Source organism: Giraffa tippelskirchi, chromosome 2 (genome assembly GCF_054371585.1).
Source record: "Giraffa tippelskirchi isolate mGirTip1 chromosome 2, T2T-mGirTip1v1.2.pri, whole genome shotgun sequence".
Lineage (NCBI taxonomy): Eukaryota > Metazoa > Chordata > Mammalia > Artiodactyla > Giraffidae > Giraffa > Giraffa tippelskirchi.
This window is the reverse complement of record NC_137276.1, coordinates 16680330-16697628: the sequence shown is the minus strand read 5'-3', so window position 1 is coordinate 16697628 and position 17299 is coordinate 16680330. Positions and strand designations below refer to the sequence as shown.

At 40.4% G+C, this 17299-nt stretch overlaps 1 protein-coding gene and 2 long non-coding RNA genes across 22 annotated transcripts in view; 2 read left to right on the top strand and 1 right to left on the bottom strand.

Annotated features, from left to right (window-relative positions):
* The window catches only part of ABLIM1 (actin binding LIM protein 1), a 331405-nt gene that overhangs the window by 12748 nt on the left and 301358 nt on the right, over positions 1–17299 (bottom strand). For 8 of the 20 annotated variants that reach the window (XR_014077821.1, XR_014077825.1, XR_014077819.1 and 5 more), the window contains 6 exons: positions 10640–10744; positions 8878–8925; positions 5784–5930; positions 3498–3589; positions 2158–2269; positions 310–374 (listed from right to left, as the gene is read on the bottom strand). Coding sequence is in view for 5 of the 20 variants with exons in the window: in XM_081573530.1 (XP_081429656.1) it covers positions 310–374; positions 2158–2269; positions 3498–3589; positions 5784–5930; positions 8878–8925; positions 10640–10744 (569 nt within the window). In the remaining 15 variants the exon portion in view is untranslated. The remainder of the gene's footprint in view (positions 1–309; positions 375–2157; positions 2270–3497; positions 3590–5783; positions 5931–8877; positions 8926–10639; positions 10745–17299) is intronic. The other 12 variants (XR_014077833.1, XR_014077829.1, XR_014077832.1 and 9 more) reach the window with 4 other exon arrangements.
* Positions 1–17299, top strand: part of LOC145539460 (uncharacterized) — a 37830-nt gene that overhangs the window by 14330 nt on the left and 6201 nt on the right. The window lies entirely within an intron of this gene.
* On the top strand, positions 2243–4596 carry LOC145539459 (uncharacterized). The gene is made up of 2 exons (XR_014077835.1): positions 2243–2415; positions 3318–4596. It is a non-coding gene; the product is annotated as an uncharacterized LOC145539459 (long non-coding RNA).

Sequence of the window (17299 nt, the reverse complement as noted above, 5' to 3'; positions counted from 1 at the left end):
TGAAAACATAGATTCACGTGTATAAGTTGTTCTAAACATACTTAAAATTGGCCAATAACTTAATAAACCATCAAAAAGAAGAATTTGTATAGGCTATTGTTTTATCTAAAGTCAATTACCCTTTCTCTCAAAAGAAATATTTTATTTTGCCTGTAACTCAGTGATTTGCCAGGAGACCAGAGAGATTACAATTTTCATTATATTCCAACGATGAGATCATATTGTCAGATATATTCAGACAATACGTCAGCATTTCAACCAGGACTGAAGAGGGAAGAAACTCAGAAACGAGTCATTGAGAAATCTTACCCGGTGAAGCCCATTTCTTCCATAGCCTGGGAGAGATGAGGTTTTGGACGATAGAGCATGTGAAGCTGAATAAGAGAAAGATTAAAAAAAAAGCAATTGTTAGGAACTGAAAGTGCAATAAACTGCCAGTGTATCTTCTACTCCACAGAACAGAAGATTTAGACAACGAAAAAAAAAAAAAAAAACCCTCATCTTTTCTGTCTCCTGCATCAGCAGGTGGGTTCTTTACCACTACCACCACCTGGGAAGCCCCATGTTGGGCTCAAATGTTGACAAAACACCACCAGATTTGGGTGATCCAGGGAATGGGTGGGCAGTGACATTATCAAGGAGGGACTGGGAAGAAAGACATGCTTGGCATGCTGTATCTCTGACTGCTCAACACAATCTTAATAATGCTGATATTATCTCCATTTTACAGGAGAAGAAATAGGGACCAAGAGAAGTTAAGTACTTGCCCAGGGTTGCTCAGCTTGTAAAGATCTGAGCCATGATTTGAACCTAGGGCTACTGGGATGCATAGACCCAAACCCTGGTTGATATGACAGTGATAACTGATCTGAAGGCCAACATGTAAGTTACCAGGATCTACTGATCAACCACTGCTGGACTCCTGGAAGGCCTGCGATAAGGTGTCCCACTGATCAGCAGCATGGATGCCTCATAATGCTGGGTTTTGGAAGGAGAAGACCTGGGCTTGAATTCTGGCTCTGTGACTTAACACCACTGCCTCTTTGGGCCTGGTATTCCATCTTTTAAGGTCTTCACTTCTTGACCCATGTAGATGCAGTGCTGTTTACTTTTAGAGAACAGATCTGCAGAATAAAGATTAGAAAACTACCTAATCTAAGATCAATACCAGTCAGGCATCTATGAGAGGTTGGAGGGCATTCCAGCTAAGAGTGTGGGCTCTGGGGTTATAACACTTGGACTCCTAATCTTAGTTTTGTAGTTATCAGCAAATGTGACACTGAGTAAGTAACTAAAACTTCCTGTATTTGTTTCCTGATCTACAAATTGGGGATGATAATATCATGTACTTCTTGGTATGTTGTGACAATTAAATGAAGTAATGTTTAGCAGAAGCATTTGCATAGGAAAATACTAAACACATGTTTAAAGGAATCCTCAGGAGAGAAAATTATGCACTAGTTTAGAACATGAGAAGAAATCTTACAGCTTGAAAGAGATTTGGCTTATGATAAGTATAAGCAGGGGAAAACTACTGATAGGCTATTTCAGCCCAGCAGATGAGTAATCTCTTTCAAAAGTATCAAAAACATCCCTGTTAGCCCTCAGTTCTTACACTGAATATATTAGAAAATATAGAAAATATTTAGAAAATAGTGTTCGTGTTCTCTACAGTTAAAAAGCATTCTGTCCTCAGACTTCTCTGGGACTCCAGTGGTTGAGACTCTGCACTCCTAAGGCAGGAGACATGGGTTTGATCCCTGGTCAGGAAACTAAGATCCTGCATGTTGCAGAGTGTGGACAAAAACATTTTTTAAAAAAGCATTCTGTTCTCCGTAAGAATTTCCTTTTTTGCCACTTCCCTCTGAGATGGACTGAGATGTATGTTCTAGAAGGTAGACTCAGCACAAGGAAGCTGACCTCTCCTGGTTCTTGACATCCTCCAAAGGTTCCCCCCATTTCTAGCAAGAAGGAAACACACATTTATGGAAGAGCGGTGGCAGACTCTTAAGCTGAGTTGACACAGATTCCACAACAAAGGATTGTCATGCTTCCTTTGCTGGAGCAGCCCTGCCCCTCCTGGAACAGTCAAGATAGGTTCCCCACAGGCAGATGGCCGGCTCCCAGCTCAGGGAAGGCAGTGGGTCTGCTGCTCACCTGAGTTGATGGGGGAATCATAGCGACTGGCGGCCAGGGAGGCCCTCTCCCGGCTCTCCCTCTCCTTCTCCATCTCTTCTTTCAGGATCAACTGGCCAAGGCCCGAGTTGAGCTATTCATGGAGAAAAGAAAAATGAAAGTGGAGCCTGCAGTCACTTCCAGGGAGCTGGAGTTTCTTTCTACGGGATCCTGCAAGAAGTTCCTGACTCTGAAGAGGCCTAAAGCATATTGTCCCCAAGCCCGGGGGTTCCCCAAAAAGTCAGCCAGGTTTTGGACCTTGAACCCCACTTGACCCCTTCAATGTCAAGGCTCGGTTGCCCTTAGCCAGGCTCCACATGAGAAGCGTGTTTTCCTTCCTCTGTCCCCCTCCCCTTACCCCCAAAGGGCCAGCAGGGAAACTCAAGAGGCAGTTTGCGAGGGTGTACATATTTTTGACGTGGGAAGGGAAGCTTGGGGATAGCAGCCTTTAAAAAGAAATTATACTGATTTGTTTACAAAATAGGGAAAAAATAATGCATGCTCATTGTACAGATTCTAGAAAATCTGGAGGGAAAAAAGAACAGGCCATAATCCACCAGAGATAACCACTATTGCCATTTTGATCTATCCCTATCCAGTCTTTTTCTATGCACATAACATACAAAACTGGGATCACATAATACACGCAACTTTGGATCCCCATACAACTAGTATATGTGTATTCCCCAGATGATTAAGTATCTTTGGAAAATAATCTTTATTGGTAGGAGTTTACAATTTCTCAGCTCCCCCAACCCCCAGCTATAATTGACTATCCTTCTTTTGGTCTTCTGGGATGCTGCAGGCCTATGCTAGAGACAGAGGCTATCATGAGGGTGCTTTGGTGAGAGTCTATTTTCTCTCTCTCTCCTGGCCCAGATACACACACAAGGTCCTATGAGTCCAAGGAAAGACTTGGAGAAATGCTCTGTTCCAAGAGAATTCCTTCAGCACAGCCTGCGTGAGGGAAGGAAAGTATTGTACTGCCTCAAAGTACACTTGGGCTGTGCCTGGCCTTTCAGCATCCTTTCAACACAGTCACCACTCGCATATGCCCCACACAGAGTCTCGTTCTCCTTGCGGAAGCCCTAATGTTTATTCCACTCCCATCTGACCTCCAACCTCCACATGCTCTCTTCCAGAATCCACTAAATGTTCTGCCTTAAGAGTCACTATGTGCTCATCTCATCTCTCCTACTGGACAGCAAGAGGTCTGGGACTACCTCTTGCTCATCTTGGTGGCTCGCCCACAGTCATCATTCCATAACAAGGATCCGCAGAACTGAACCGAAGGCTTCAACAAAGTCATTTAAGGGACAAACCTTCATTAATTGCTCCTCTTGAAGCTGCCGGCGTCTCAAAAGCTCTTCATCCTCTTCCTCTCGGCCGCTAGATCTGCGTCTCGTGTCAGCTCCTAGTTCCACAGCAAACACAACTTCTCACATTAGCCCCAGGGAAGAGGGGTTGGGTCTCAAGGGATTAGGGCATCTGTGCTCAACTTGCCAGGTGAGCAAAGTCAGCAGTGGTCTTCGGCATTCGTGAACAACACAAGGGAAAACAGAAAAAGGGCCTGCCACCAATTCAGCACCCTTGACTGGCTTCTTGAGACAGGGAGCCCTATTTGACAAGCCAGTGCAATGTGTGATTCAGTAAGGTGCGAATTTTGGCCTGGCAACAGATCTGATCTGCTCACTTAGAACTCGGTTTGCCATTATGATTGGGTCTAAGTCATCCCATTGGGCACTGGCCAGAGCGTCCATAATAGGTGGGAGGGGCATCGACAGTTATTATTTTGATGTTCCTGGGGTCAATGTTCAAACACAGAGGAATCCAAATTCATCTAGCTACCATCAAATAGGTAAGATAGTCACTTTCCTGTGAAGAGTTTAAAAATCTTATAGTTTTCCCTTTTTCTGAATATTTAGGTTTGTTACCACACTATCACCCTGCCTTCTACCTTTCCTAAATTCATTAAGAAGCACGCTTTATTTTTCTTTTAAGGGATGGGTCTCTAATGTTTCCTTGCCTTCCGTCTCTTGGAAAATGGTCCAAAAAAGTTTTATAAGAATGGGTCCATAAAAAGAGTTACTGCATCTATGAAGTTACTTATTTCAGTACAATATAGCAGATAATGTACAAATTTTAAGCTTCCTGGAAAGATGGAGCTGAGGTAGAAAGGAGGAATCTGTCTGAATGGTTGGAAAAGTAAGATAATTACTGTTTTCCTACGTTGCCTGGATTAATCTGGCTGTGGGAGGAAACAGGAAAGCTTGCTAATCTAATCAAAATAAACTTTAATAGTTTCAGTCTTCATCATTTTGATTAATGGACCAGAAGTTTTCTTCATTTTGGAAACCCAAAGAGCTTTCAACTATTTACTGATGACAGTTGATAACAATAAAATGTTAATTCTTCCCCAAAGTTTAGCTGTTTAATGTCCCCACTAAGCAACATGACTGAACCAGGAATCTCAGTAGCCCCAAGGACTGCCTGAAGGATGTGGACCAGCAGGAAAAAGCTGATGATTGTTTTAGTTTTTAAATGGCAATGTGGATTTTCTCTCTTTAATCTACACTAAGAAAAGTCTGCAAGAACTAGCAATAGATACATCTTAAGCCAACATAATGTATAAAATACATGTGAATAATGAACCAAGGAAGTAGATTTTTCCTTCAACCATTTCTATAACTAGCAATTGCTTTAAAGTCCACTTATATTGCTTGTAAAAGTTATTCTAAAAATAACTTGATAAAAAAATAGGATGAGGAAAATTTGGGAATTTTGGAAAATTGAAGGCCTTTTAGGTTGTCAACAGAAACATGATAATATAGTCATATCTTTGTAAACTTGACACACTAAATTTTCAGTAGTAGCTTCTGAGTTTGCTAATACCATTTTTTAGGGTCAAGTGATGTAACTAATGACAAAACAGTAAAGACAGAGACACAACTCTAAAGCATAAATGTGTGGTTCAAAGCAAAGAATGAAACAGCTCAAATGTGACATTAGCACAGAAGTCATGGAAATGACAGATGTGAAATCATGTAACTTTGCATGAGCAATATTCAAGAACACCTGCTATTCCGTAACAGTCCTTCTTAGTAATGGAGAACGTGATCAGGCAAGAAAAATGAAAGTGCTTCAGTGTTATGACTGGTTGTTAAGAACTGTAATTACAACCCAGAAATCGTCTAAAACAAATTTAATTCAAAGAAGTCATGCTTCTGTGGACACTCAGTAAATTCACTTACTATACTCTAACTATAGAGAACGAAGTTCAAGGCAGGAGGCTTTGATTGAACTACATTCAAAAGAGTTACTGATTTTACAACCACCACTGAGGGTCCACACAAAACACCTGTTTTAGACCAGTTCTGCCCCTTGTTGGGTTTGGTTAGCATAAGGCTCTGGTGGTTGGGTTTTTGTCACTTGGAAGTATTCTGTGCACATGTTAATACTACATTAGTTCTTTTCACTCTTCTACCTCTTGGTCATACTTTTCTTAAAATCTTTACACTAGGACACATTTCCTTGCATATTTTTTAAGCATTTCGTTTTGAAATCTCCTAGCAATCTGTCCATTTGGCTTAGCTGTGACAGTGGCATACCTACGGCAGCAAGTGAGGGGGGACCAGGCCAGTGGTCCGTCTCAATCTTTGGAATCTCGCTGGGGTCTGGAGCCTGGGCTGCTGGGAACTTGGAAAACTTGATGATGTCTTCCGAAGACTTGTTCTGGGCTGCCAAGGCAGCTGCATCTAGATGGGAATCAGGGGCAGCTTAGCTCTCAGTCTGCAAGGCCACGGTGGTACAACCCTCTGATATCACTTTCTTGTGCTCCGGCCAAAGTGTCACGTCCAGATAGCTGCTTATCACAATTATCAATCACCCAGTCACTAACAGTGCCTAGGTGACAACTCATCTTCCTTACGTTCTGCCAGAAGCAAAGCTTCACTCCACATCCACTCTACATCTGAAAAACCTTGTTCTAGAGCTGTGCTGTCCAATACTAGCTTGAGCTACATGTGGCTATTTAAAGTAATGCAATTAAATAAACCAAAATGATTAATAAAATTAAAATTCAGTTTCTCAGCTACACTAGCCAAATTTTATGTGATCAAGCTGTGATTAGCGGCCACTGTATTGGACAGCATAATTAAAGAACATTTCCCATCATCACAGAACGTTGCATTGGACAATACTCTTCTAGAGCAATTAGAAACTTGAATTAGTAATTTGAAATTAAAGAGGTAAGTAAAATGCATGGCACTGTCATTTGACTGTAGGTGTTAATTGTAAGAGAATTGGTTTTGGATCTTTGTGGCTTCTTAGCCATAAAAATATTGATCCAATTCATTTTAATCCTTGCATATTATATATGCGTCCTTGAGTCCCAGATGGAATGGCAGCAGGAAAGTTCACTTATCAGTTTGCAGGAATTAGCCTTGAGACTTAGGTTTGCATACCCATTTGGTCATTCTGCACAAGAGCCTGCATATACAAGTGAGTCATCCAACTTTAAAACAACAAAGTCAGACTAGGAGCAGCATTAGTTCACAGTGTGCTTAATGGCTGTGCTTACAGGAGGGGTCACTGGCTTAGAGCCCCAAATGTAATCACAGAAACAAGCCAGGTTAAATGGTCAGTCTCTGGCTAATTTTGCAAACTGATCTGGGATGTTCCTAAACATTTCTAAATATATAGATAAAACTTGGCCCCCTCCCAGAGCTTGTAGATTTTTAAACCTGGAAGTAACTTTTTGAATTTTCAGCTCCAATTCCTCATTTTTAAAGTAACCTCTGAGTCTCAATTTGGTTAAGTAACTTGATCGAGGTTGCCGTATATAAAAAAGGGGTAAATTCTCAGTCAGGGATGGACCAGTGTTTTTCTGAATCTCTAACCTCATGAGGAAAAAAGATAAAATCAGCTTGGAAAACACTGCCTTGTATATCCCCTTCTTAAAGAAGGATAATAGGTGTTAGCCTGTTAAAGACTGAGAAGTGTGACTTTATTTAAATCTAGCATTTTCGAAATGCACAGAGCACAGACACTTTGGTATGGTATGACATCTTTTTCTATCACATACAACTGCTCTCTTGCAGAAAGTCCTTTGGATGTACCACTCTGCTTCTGCTACTCTTAATTCTGATGGACTGATAGTAAGTAAAGCATAAAGTCAAAGTCGATATCACAAAAAGAAGTCAATTCCTTCCAAATAAATAACCTAACATTATCCAATCTCTTTAAATCTTATTTGATTATTTTTGTCTAGAGAGGCAGGGACTTAGAGATTTTAGTATTTAAAGAAAAAGTCTCTAAATTGATAAATCAAACTGGGAATCTTATTCTTAAATTAAAAAAAAAAAAAAAAAGCCAGACTTCAAACAGTACTTACGCATTAGAATTGGTGAAGTCAGTAAACATTCACATGTTAATGAGTGGGTGAGAAGACATTAAACCATAAAAAAGCAAATAAAAACAATGTTAACAAACTTAAAAAAGCAAGCACAAGGTGTAAACTCCTAAAAAAGAAAAACACAGATGAATAAAAAAAAAAAAACCTAGTCCTAGAGCCATTACAATACCTACATTCTCTTTTTTCCCCTATAATGTTGGCCTGAATTTTTTTTTCCTTTTTGCATTTCAACTTTATTTGCTTTTCATATTATCCTAAGCCTTCAGGATACATTAATGTCAACTGGATTCTAAAGGCAGCCTTCAAATTTCCAGGCACAATTTGGGTACAATTTTCTGAAATCACTCAAAGTCTTGGCTTTCTATCTATTCATGAAGATTTACAGCAGCAGAATCTATAGAGACCTAAAAATGGTGGAGGGAATAGAGATTTGCAAAGAGTAATACGATTTCCTGGGTTTAAAAATTCTATATTCCCAGAAAAGGAAAACAGAGTTCTAGATCCATGTCAGTGGTTCTCAGTTTCCGAGAATTTCAGAGACAAGCTGGCCTCATGCACTGGCTTTTGCAGATGAGAAGACTGAGGGACAGAAATTTCATCTGTGATATCCCAGAATGGTTTACATGACAAGCTGGAAACAAGGCTAGGGCCTGTGTCTCAGGATGAGGCCAGTCCACTCAACCACAGGGCGCAGATGTCTGCAAGCCCCCATCAGAAACTGGGGAACTGGACAGTCAGGCTGATGGGGGCTTGGTCAAGTTAATTAATTCATTTTCTTTTTTTTTGGCTGTGAAGCTTGTGGGATCTTAGTTTCCCGACCAGGGACTGAGCCCATGCCCCCTGGAGCAGAAGCGTGGAATCCTAACCACAGGAACACCAGGGAGATCCCTTGGTCAAATGAACTTTTTACATAGTTAGTGTTCACTAGTTTTAATTAGTTAAACTGCAAGCTCATCAAAATTATCAGAGAGGTTGGTTAAGTTCTTTGATGTCCACCCCCCCAAAAAAAAGTCTTGTGAAGGTCTTTGTGAATGACTATGTGACTATACTTCCCCTGCTCCTGTATGAGTGAAATGATACATGTTGATGGGCTCAGAAAAAGGCTAGGTGTTTTCTATCTAGGAAAACCAACTTTACAGTGTTTGCATCTTAGCAGACCATAAAGGCATAACATGCTGGACACCCCAGTTTGATTCTCAAAAGCAACAGCAGATGAGCATTTCAGAGGACAGTAAAGAGTTGAGCCGACGTTGCTACTTAAAAGCTACGTGGAGGAAAGTGGGTTTTACCATGCTGTTTGTAGATGGGTGGTTTTCGGTAAATGTTGATCCCTTGATCTGTGGAAATGAAAAGCAAAGGTGAGTGATTATGGGAACCTGTTCAGCGATGGGAAAAACAGATCAACCCAGAGGCAAACCAAACTGAAGACTCCTGAACAAAAATAACCCAGAAGGTTGACTCTTGTATTACAAAGATTGAGGTTACTAAAGAAGAAATTACAGAAATGAGTGAATTACTATAGACATGTGACATGGAATCCTTTGTAATACATCTTAGGATATAGAGAGATGTCACTCACTCATGAGCCATTTATTACAGAAATGAGTGAATTACTATAGACATGTGACATGGAATCCTTTGTAATACATCTTAGGATATAGAGAGATGTCACTCACTCATGAGCCATTTATTTCAAATACACACTTCAGTAAAAGTGGAGTTAAAACTGGGAGAAATGCAAGCAGTGGAGATACTGTGATGGTGAGGAAGACATAACCAGTTTGGGGAAAATCCCCAAATTGCTACTGTCTAGAAATTGAGCTCCCAGTAGAGTCTAGCAGCTCAATTTACTTTTCAACTAATGAGTGGAACAGTGGAAAGCAATGAAGTAAAATTAAGAGTACCTTTTTGTAAAACACAGAAACAGTTTTACGTGCAAGGCTAATCTGATGTATTGACAAGATGTTGGACAAAATCCTAATGTGCATAGGCCAAATTTTAAAAAAAAAAGAAAGGAAAAGAGATGCCAAATATTATTCACATTTTTATACAGAGCCCCATTTGATTATACAACCATTTCACTTTGACTGCAAATACTCATTTCAAAAGATTTCAAAGGTTTCCCCAGAACCTTGGGTACTGGATTCTTGTGAAAAAGCCACAAATGTACAACACTGATTTTCAAGGTTTGATGAAACTTTTTCTTTTTTAAAAAGGCAGTCATATCTCAGTGATATGAATACTATTGAACTTTGTTTATTAAGTTTTTAAGTTTATTAAGTTTTAGTGGTCATTTATTAAACTACTTTCAGTAGCTAAAAGAAGCAAAACAATGTACTTCTGATGGAAAAATAATATCATGACCTCTGATGGCCAATCTTGCCTTCACAAATTGAGCTGACCCGAAACATGAAGATATTGATATGGGTTCTGACTTTTCCAGTTCCTGTCGGCAAATTAATGTTTGTACCGTGACACTAAAGCTTAGCGTGCCAAGCCTAAATTGCAAGATCTCTCTGTGGGCTATGGAGGGTTAGTTAATTATACATTGCAGAAAGACCCTCGAAATGACCCACTTTTACAGCTCTCTGAAAAGCCCATAGAAAGAATCTGCACACTGAAGACAAACAGATAAAAGTACTTTCAAGAACGCTGTGGTTCAATCTTCACAATGAGAAGATAACTAGATTGCCATTGTGATAGTCAATGACAGTAAACCACAGAGTGGTAGCTTAGAAGGTTCCAATATAAGGGGAAAATCAAAATTTTAGTCAAAACAAAATAAAGCGATTCAACCCTCCTTCCTTCACCTTCTGCCTCCCCCCCTACTTCAAACATTTTAGAGAAAACGGAAACTTTCAATACAATCCTGGTATTTCCCATACAAAGCTTCGGAAAGGCCCTCTAGGTCAGACACTGCAATTTAGGGGTTGTCAGCTGTGTGCATCTCAATGAACAGAGCATGAGAGATGAAGACGAGACAGAAGCGACAACAAAGCTACATTCTACACCGTGACAGGACACCAAGACACAGACCGTGTCAGCTCCTACCTGGAACATGGAAATGTTTAGGGGCCTGAGCGTAAGTTGGAGTGAGAGGGCGGCTGTCTGGCCGGTAAGGGAGAGGGGAGTTCCGGCCGCTGGACGGCTCATTGCCTCCAATGAGAAGAATGGAGAAAACAAAATGAGAGAAGGGAGAGCAAGAAAGAAAACAAAGCAAGCATAATAAAAATTCAAAACAACAAACCGGAAGGAGGTACATCAAAAAGGAGAAATCAAAGCAACAAACTCAATTCATCAATTTGGCTCACAAAGGTGATTGGAATAAGGTTGAATTTTTCCAAAAGAGAGACTCGAGTTCAAGTGGAACTAGGTTAAAAGCAGCTAGCGGTTAGATGCATCATTCCAATGGCATGCGGTTGAAGGCTGTGAGCTGGCAGCGAACTGATTAGATGGAAAGTACATTGAGGGGGATGGAAAGTCACTTGCTAATGATTTAGGGTCAGTATCAGATGGTTACATCCCAAGCATGTAAAGGGGTGGGATATGCAAACCCAAATACAATCACTCCCAGGCATGATGGCAGAGGCTGGCAATCGGAATCTATTTCCTTGAATGGAAGGCTGAGACTGGGAACCTGTGTAGTCACCCGGTCCTTTGCCTGAGTAACACAAAGTGCCTTTACTGCAGCCTACATTTCCGTTGCCTCACTTTGAAATGTACATGATAGAGTCAGATCCCTTTCTTCCAGGTACTTTGGGACCACTTTCCCCACCTTTCTCTTAAAGACAAAGCTTCACCCAGTCTAACAGTTCAATCAGTGAGACATTTACTGAGCACCTACTGTGGCTGGGCAATGAGCTTCAACTGAAGCTAAGGAGGTGAAGGAGATGTGATGTCTGGCCACAAGGGGCTCAGGGTCTACCAAAGGAGACAGACTTAGATCAAACGAGTATATGTAATGCCATACAGGTGCTGACTCAGTGGTATATTAAAAACTCAAGGCACTCAGATGAAGGTGCCATTGATTTTTCAGAAAGGCTGTGGAAAGATGCTAGAATTGAGATGGTCTCACTAGGTGGGTGGGTGGCTAGAGGGGTGAGAAGGTCCAGAATCTAGGGAGCTAGAACATCGTGGGGAAGGAAGGGCCGCGGTACATGGGAGCAAGAGGACAGGCCCCTGTGGCCGGGCAGCACAGGGTTCTTGGAGGAAGGGGTGAGGAGGAGGCTGGAAGGGGCTGCTGGGCATGGCTGCAAAAGCCTAGAGACCCACTCCCATAGCCACCACCACTCTCTCTGATGAGAGCTGCAGGGGTGAACTGAGACTTGTGCAAAGTCAGAAAGAGGTCAGCTCTTACCCTACTGTCTTCCTTCCACATGACTGAGCAAACATCCATCCCAAGAAAACACCAAAAAATGTAGGACTATCAAAAGTTAATGAACTAGTAATGTAAATACCAAGTGTTGCTCAGTCGTGTCCTACTCTGAGACCTCATAGACTGTAGCTCGCCAGGATCCTCTGTCCATGGGGATTCTCCAGGCAAGAATACTGGAGTGGATTGCCATTTCCTCCTCTAAGGGATCTTCCCGACTCAGGGACTGAACCCAGGTCTCCTGTGTTGCAGGCAGATTCTTTACCATCTGAGCCACCAGGGAAGCCCTGTAATTACTGGGTTGGCCAAAAAGTTCATTTCGATTTTTCCCATAAGATTTTATGGAAAAACCCAAAAATGAACTTTTTGGCCAGTACAATACTTCTATGATTGAGTTGTAAGGGTGCTTTACATAGTTTGGATACAAGTCTCTTATCAGATATACAATTTGCAAATGTTTTCTTCCATTCTGTGGTTGTCTTTTAATTTCTTGATAGTGTCCTTTGAAGCACAAAAGTTTTAAATTTTGATAAAGTCCAATTTATCAATCAATTAAGGCTAACAATTTTAAATAAATCAGATTTTCAGAAAATAGAGCAGGAATAAATTTCTTTCCTTTTTTTTATCTTAAATTTTTAAAACTGAAATATAACTGACATATAACAGTGTATTAGTTTTAGGTGTACAAGAACCAATTTCTTCAAGTAAGTTAAATGGTTTTAAATCTGGCCAGCAACACATAAGAAATGTCAATTCCTGCAGTTTCAGAATAATATGTTTAACAGACTTTTAGTTTTTCAAAATGTGTAGTTTTAGATAACCAGAGTACAGATCTGTACCAAATGGGCAGTAAGATATTCCAAATGTGAGATCTGAATTTGTTACTGTCTCAAATTTAGATTCCAGGTTTTTGGTTATCATGTTTTAAAACTTTTGCCCCCTCTTTTTTCCCCAAGAGTCAGTTTACCATCCAGCTCCCAATATATTATAATGCTATGTTTACTAAAGTCAGATATTAGCTTTTAGAAATTATGAAGCTTCACCCCAAATCACTGATATATTAAACAGCTCATTTGAAGAAAATGTTATCTCATTTACTATCACTCTCTTAAAGAGAAATAACCATGTCTGAAAAAATGAGTATGAAAAACACAGGTAGAGGCAAGCAAGAGAAGGCAGGATATATATGTTTAGTAGAAAATCTGGCTTTAAACCTAAGACTGAATCAGAAGTAGGTCTCTTTCATAGTTATGTGTTCAGCACAATGTCTGGCCAAGACTAAGTGCTGAATAAATGTCTGTGAATAATGACTGAAGTAGACCAACTAAATAATTCTACAGCAACGAATGACCTAATTTAGTGAGTACCACTCCAGGGTCAACCCCATCTGTCTCTGAATTAAAGACAGTCAGATGCTAGGACACAATGGGATCACAACAGCATCTTTTTTTTTTTTTTTTTTAAATAGGTTTCCCTAGAGTTGATCCTCAATAACCCCAACTGAATTGTTCCACTTCAGAAGAATCCTTTACTCTTACACACGTTAGAAATTATTCACAGGAATAATCCGTAACTGAAAAACAGAATAATTCTTGTGGGCTATTCTCAAAGGAAGATGTTGAGACTCAACTTCCTTGCTTTGAGTGTTTTGTTTTTTTGAAGACTCTACATATCCTGAACACTGGCGCTACTGCCCTAAATCTACATTGCTCTCTGCCCTTCCTGCACCTCTAACCTTCCTGTACTTGTAGAACATCAAATTTTCTTGGGAATATGTTCTCACAGGTTTTGGTTATAATATCCAAACAGATGACACTCCCTTAACTTTGTTCTGATAGTTAATAGCCAGAGTTATTCACACTCAAAAACAGATGCATCTACGGGACATCAAGATTTAAAGTCATCAGAATTAGCATTTGCCCATGAATTAAAAGTCTTTCTATTATTAAGATGCTCTGCTGGCAAGCGGCAGGAGAAGCCCATAACTTCTATGGCTGACGGCTCACAAAGTCTATGGGGTGTGTGTGTGCTCAGTCATGTCACTGTTTTGCAGCCCTTGGACTGTAGCCGACCAGGCTCCCCTCACCATGGAATTTTCCAGGCAAGAATACTAGAGTGAGTTGCTATTTCCTTCTCCACGGGATCTTCTCGACCCAGGGATCAAACTCATGTCTCTTGAGTCTCCTGCATTGGCAGGTGGATTCTTTACCACAGTGCCACCTGGGAAGCCCTCAAAAGCTATGGTGTGACTACCTAAATTCCCAAAAGGTGAATTTTGGCTGAATGCTGTCTCTGGTTGGGCAGAGGTTTTTCTGGCAGCATATCTTCAGCAACCATTGCCCTTTCTAGTGGATAGGATAGAAAAACAAACAAAAACACTACTATGTTGAAGTCTCTGTAAGTAGATTTAACTTTATAATCATTTAAAGCCTCCCATAATGACATCTTAAAACACTAGGTAAACAGACACTCAGCAACACAGCCATCTAAGTGCTCCTGAACAGTATGATTTCTATGTGTCACATAGCTTGTTGGGAATAAGGTCTTGGAATATATAACATTGCCAGATACCAAATTCTTAGTCCTTAAAAGATGAAAGGCATTAGAAATTTTGGCATTTTTAACAGAAAGAAATTCTCAAGATGAGGCCTTTTCTAAATCAAACACTCTATCTGTAAGTGATAAAATATTTCACTGTATCCTGAATGGAAATAAATGGTGAAGGCCCCAAAAGGTTATTTTTGGGTGCACTTCATTACTCAGGCATAAGGGATATATGGGGCATCAGATGAAATAATCATATGTGGAAGGTATCATCATCAACATCAATCAGCCTGGAGTTAACGCTGTTTAAAAATAATAGTATATATATCATACTCATAGCCATTTTGTTCTTTAAATAAGTCCTTGTATTGGTTAAGTTGTTAGTGATCTTAGCTATTGGGATGAGGAGCTACCATGTATATAGATTTATATTTTCCTGGTCTTCACTTTGAGCTCTTTCCATGTCAGTTTAATGTGTCCATTTTTCAGTCCTTGGGAGATCATTCATTGGCAGGATTCCCACAGCACTTAGCAAATTCAAATGCTCTGTCCTACTTTCATTCTTCCTCCTGGAACACTGAGAGCCTCAGTGACAAATCCTAAGACAAGTCAATCTAAATGGCGATGCTTGTGTCTGCTGCGGGAGTCTGCTGGCGCACCACTTAGCTTCTGAACTCTAAGTGCTTATGTCCTAAAATATAAATGCCGAGGGGACCTTAAAATTTGGCAGCTTCTAGAATTTCATGACAGGGTTTCAAGATTGCTGGTTCTTGTCTAAAGCTTCAGTAAGTGTTAGGGTTTCCTTCAGCAAGTGTCAAATACATATTTGCATCATAGCAAATCATGTCTGTGGCAAAACAGGGAAGATTTCTTTCAATGAGATTTAATGTATGTAACTCTCCTGTTTGCAAGTCTGATTCATGGACACAGAAAGCAACGTCTAATAGTATTTCAAAGAGAAAGGAAGAGAAACTCTGCAAACACAGTACAAAGCCCAAGTGAAAGTGAAAGTCGCTCAGTCGTGTCCGACTCTTTGCCACCCCATGGACTATTCAGTCCATGGAATTCTCCAGGCCAGAATACTCAAGTGGGTAGCCTTCCCCTTTTCCAGGGGATCTTCCCAACCCAGGGATTAAACGCAGGTCTCTAGCAGGCAGATTGTTTACCAGCTGAGCCACAAGGGAAGCCCACAAAGCCCCAAACAAGGTGAAAACAGTTTCTCCAAATAGGCAAGCACTTGTCCAGATGGCCCAACAATGACATACTGATATAAACTGCAACTGCAAGGAAGGTCAGAGAGCAGAAATCAAAACACAATGAGAAACAAGAAGGGCATTACAGAAAGTAGATGGGGAGCCAATGAGATAGAGAGACAGCTGGTGATGTGCATCTTGGCTCTACACCTATGCAGGCGTCCTCAGCTCAGTGGACCCTGGGGGCCTGGGCCACATAAGTCTGAAATAAGGGCTAAGAATTAAACTAGGGTAGTGGAATGAGGGCTTATGGCTGCCAGAGTGGCAAGAGGACTCCTGTTTTCAGCTACACCTTCCAGAGATGGACTTCCTACCCTAGAGTCCTCAAGCTCCTTGGTTTGTATTTGTTTTAAAAATAATTTCCCGGAGATTACAAAACAAGCTCCAAGATACAGAGTGAATGTTCAAATGAAGAGCCATGGAAAATCCTGGGAGATTTTGCTCCTTTAAAGATATCTTAGATGTGTTTCTCCATGGTCATAAGTTCTGTGCTAGAGAGGACTTCCATGTAGATACATGTGTTTCAGAATAAGAAAGATGTAATTCCTTAGAGAATCTGCATTTAGTTATTCAACTAGACTAAACTTTAAAGCAATATCTTTAATAATCAAATTCTGCATGATTGGTTTTGCAGTATAGCAAAAAGCTGACTTGATAACTAAGCATATACTGTTATGTACCTCATATTTTATATCTGAAATATATAAACTATATCATCTGAACAAACTTTAGACATATATCCAGTAAAAAGAAAATGGGAAAGAGACTATTAGATATTTTTAAAGTATAAGTGTGAGACAAGCCAAGGCTTTTTAGGATCAAACCTATACTATTTGACTGTGTACTTTGAATTCAGACTGAAAACAGAAAAGACTGCATATCTGTATTTTTAATAAAGCACCATTTAGGTACATTGAGGTACTGTAATTTTAATAACCAGATGGTGTTTCTATTGAAAAGTACACATTTGTTAATTCTGTAATTTAAATGACTCAAATAACTACTTTAGCCTCCATAAGAATGAAATTTTCTAGTTAAAAAGGGATGGAAAGTAAAAATTTGCTTTAAAAATTATTCTTCAAGAATATTTATATTGAAACACATCTCTCTAATAGGAATGAAGGTTGAGAAGGCTTGGGGTCTCTCTAGTCCTGGTGCTGTCACTTCTGAGCTTTGGGTCCTTGGCCGGGTCGCTTAACCAGGGCCTCAGCTGTTCATCTACCCCTACGCCTCCTGCCTGCTATTTTGATCATAGGATACTGCGAGGAGTGATATAACCGGAAGTGTTCAAAGAGCATCATGCTGAGAGGGAAATCATAGATGCACAGAGTAGAGTGCTCATTACGAGGAGGCGTGCATGCTCAGTCACAACCAACTCTTTGTGACCCCATCAACTGTAGCCCACCAGGCTCCTCTGTCCATGGGATTTTTCAGGCGAGAATACTGGAATGGGTTGCCTTTTCCTTCTCCAAGGGATCTTCCTGACCCAGGGATTGAACTCACATCTCCTGCATTAGCAGGCAAATGTTTTACCACCGTGCC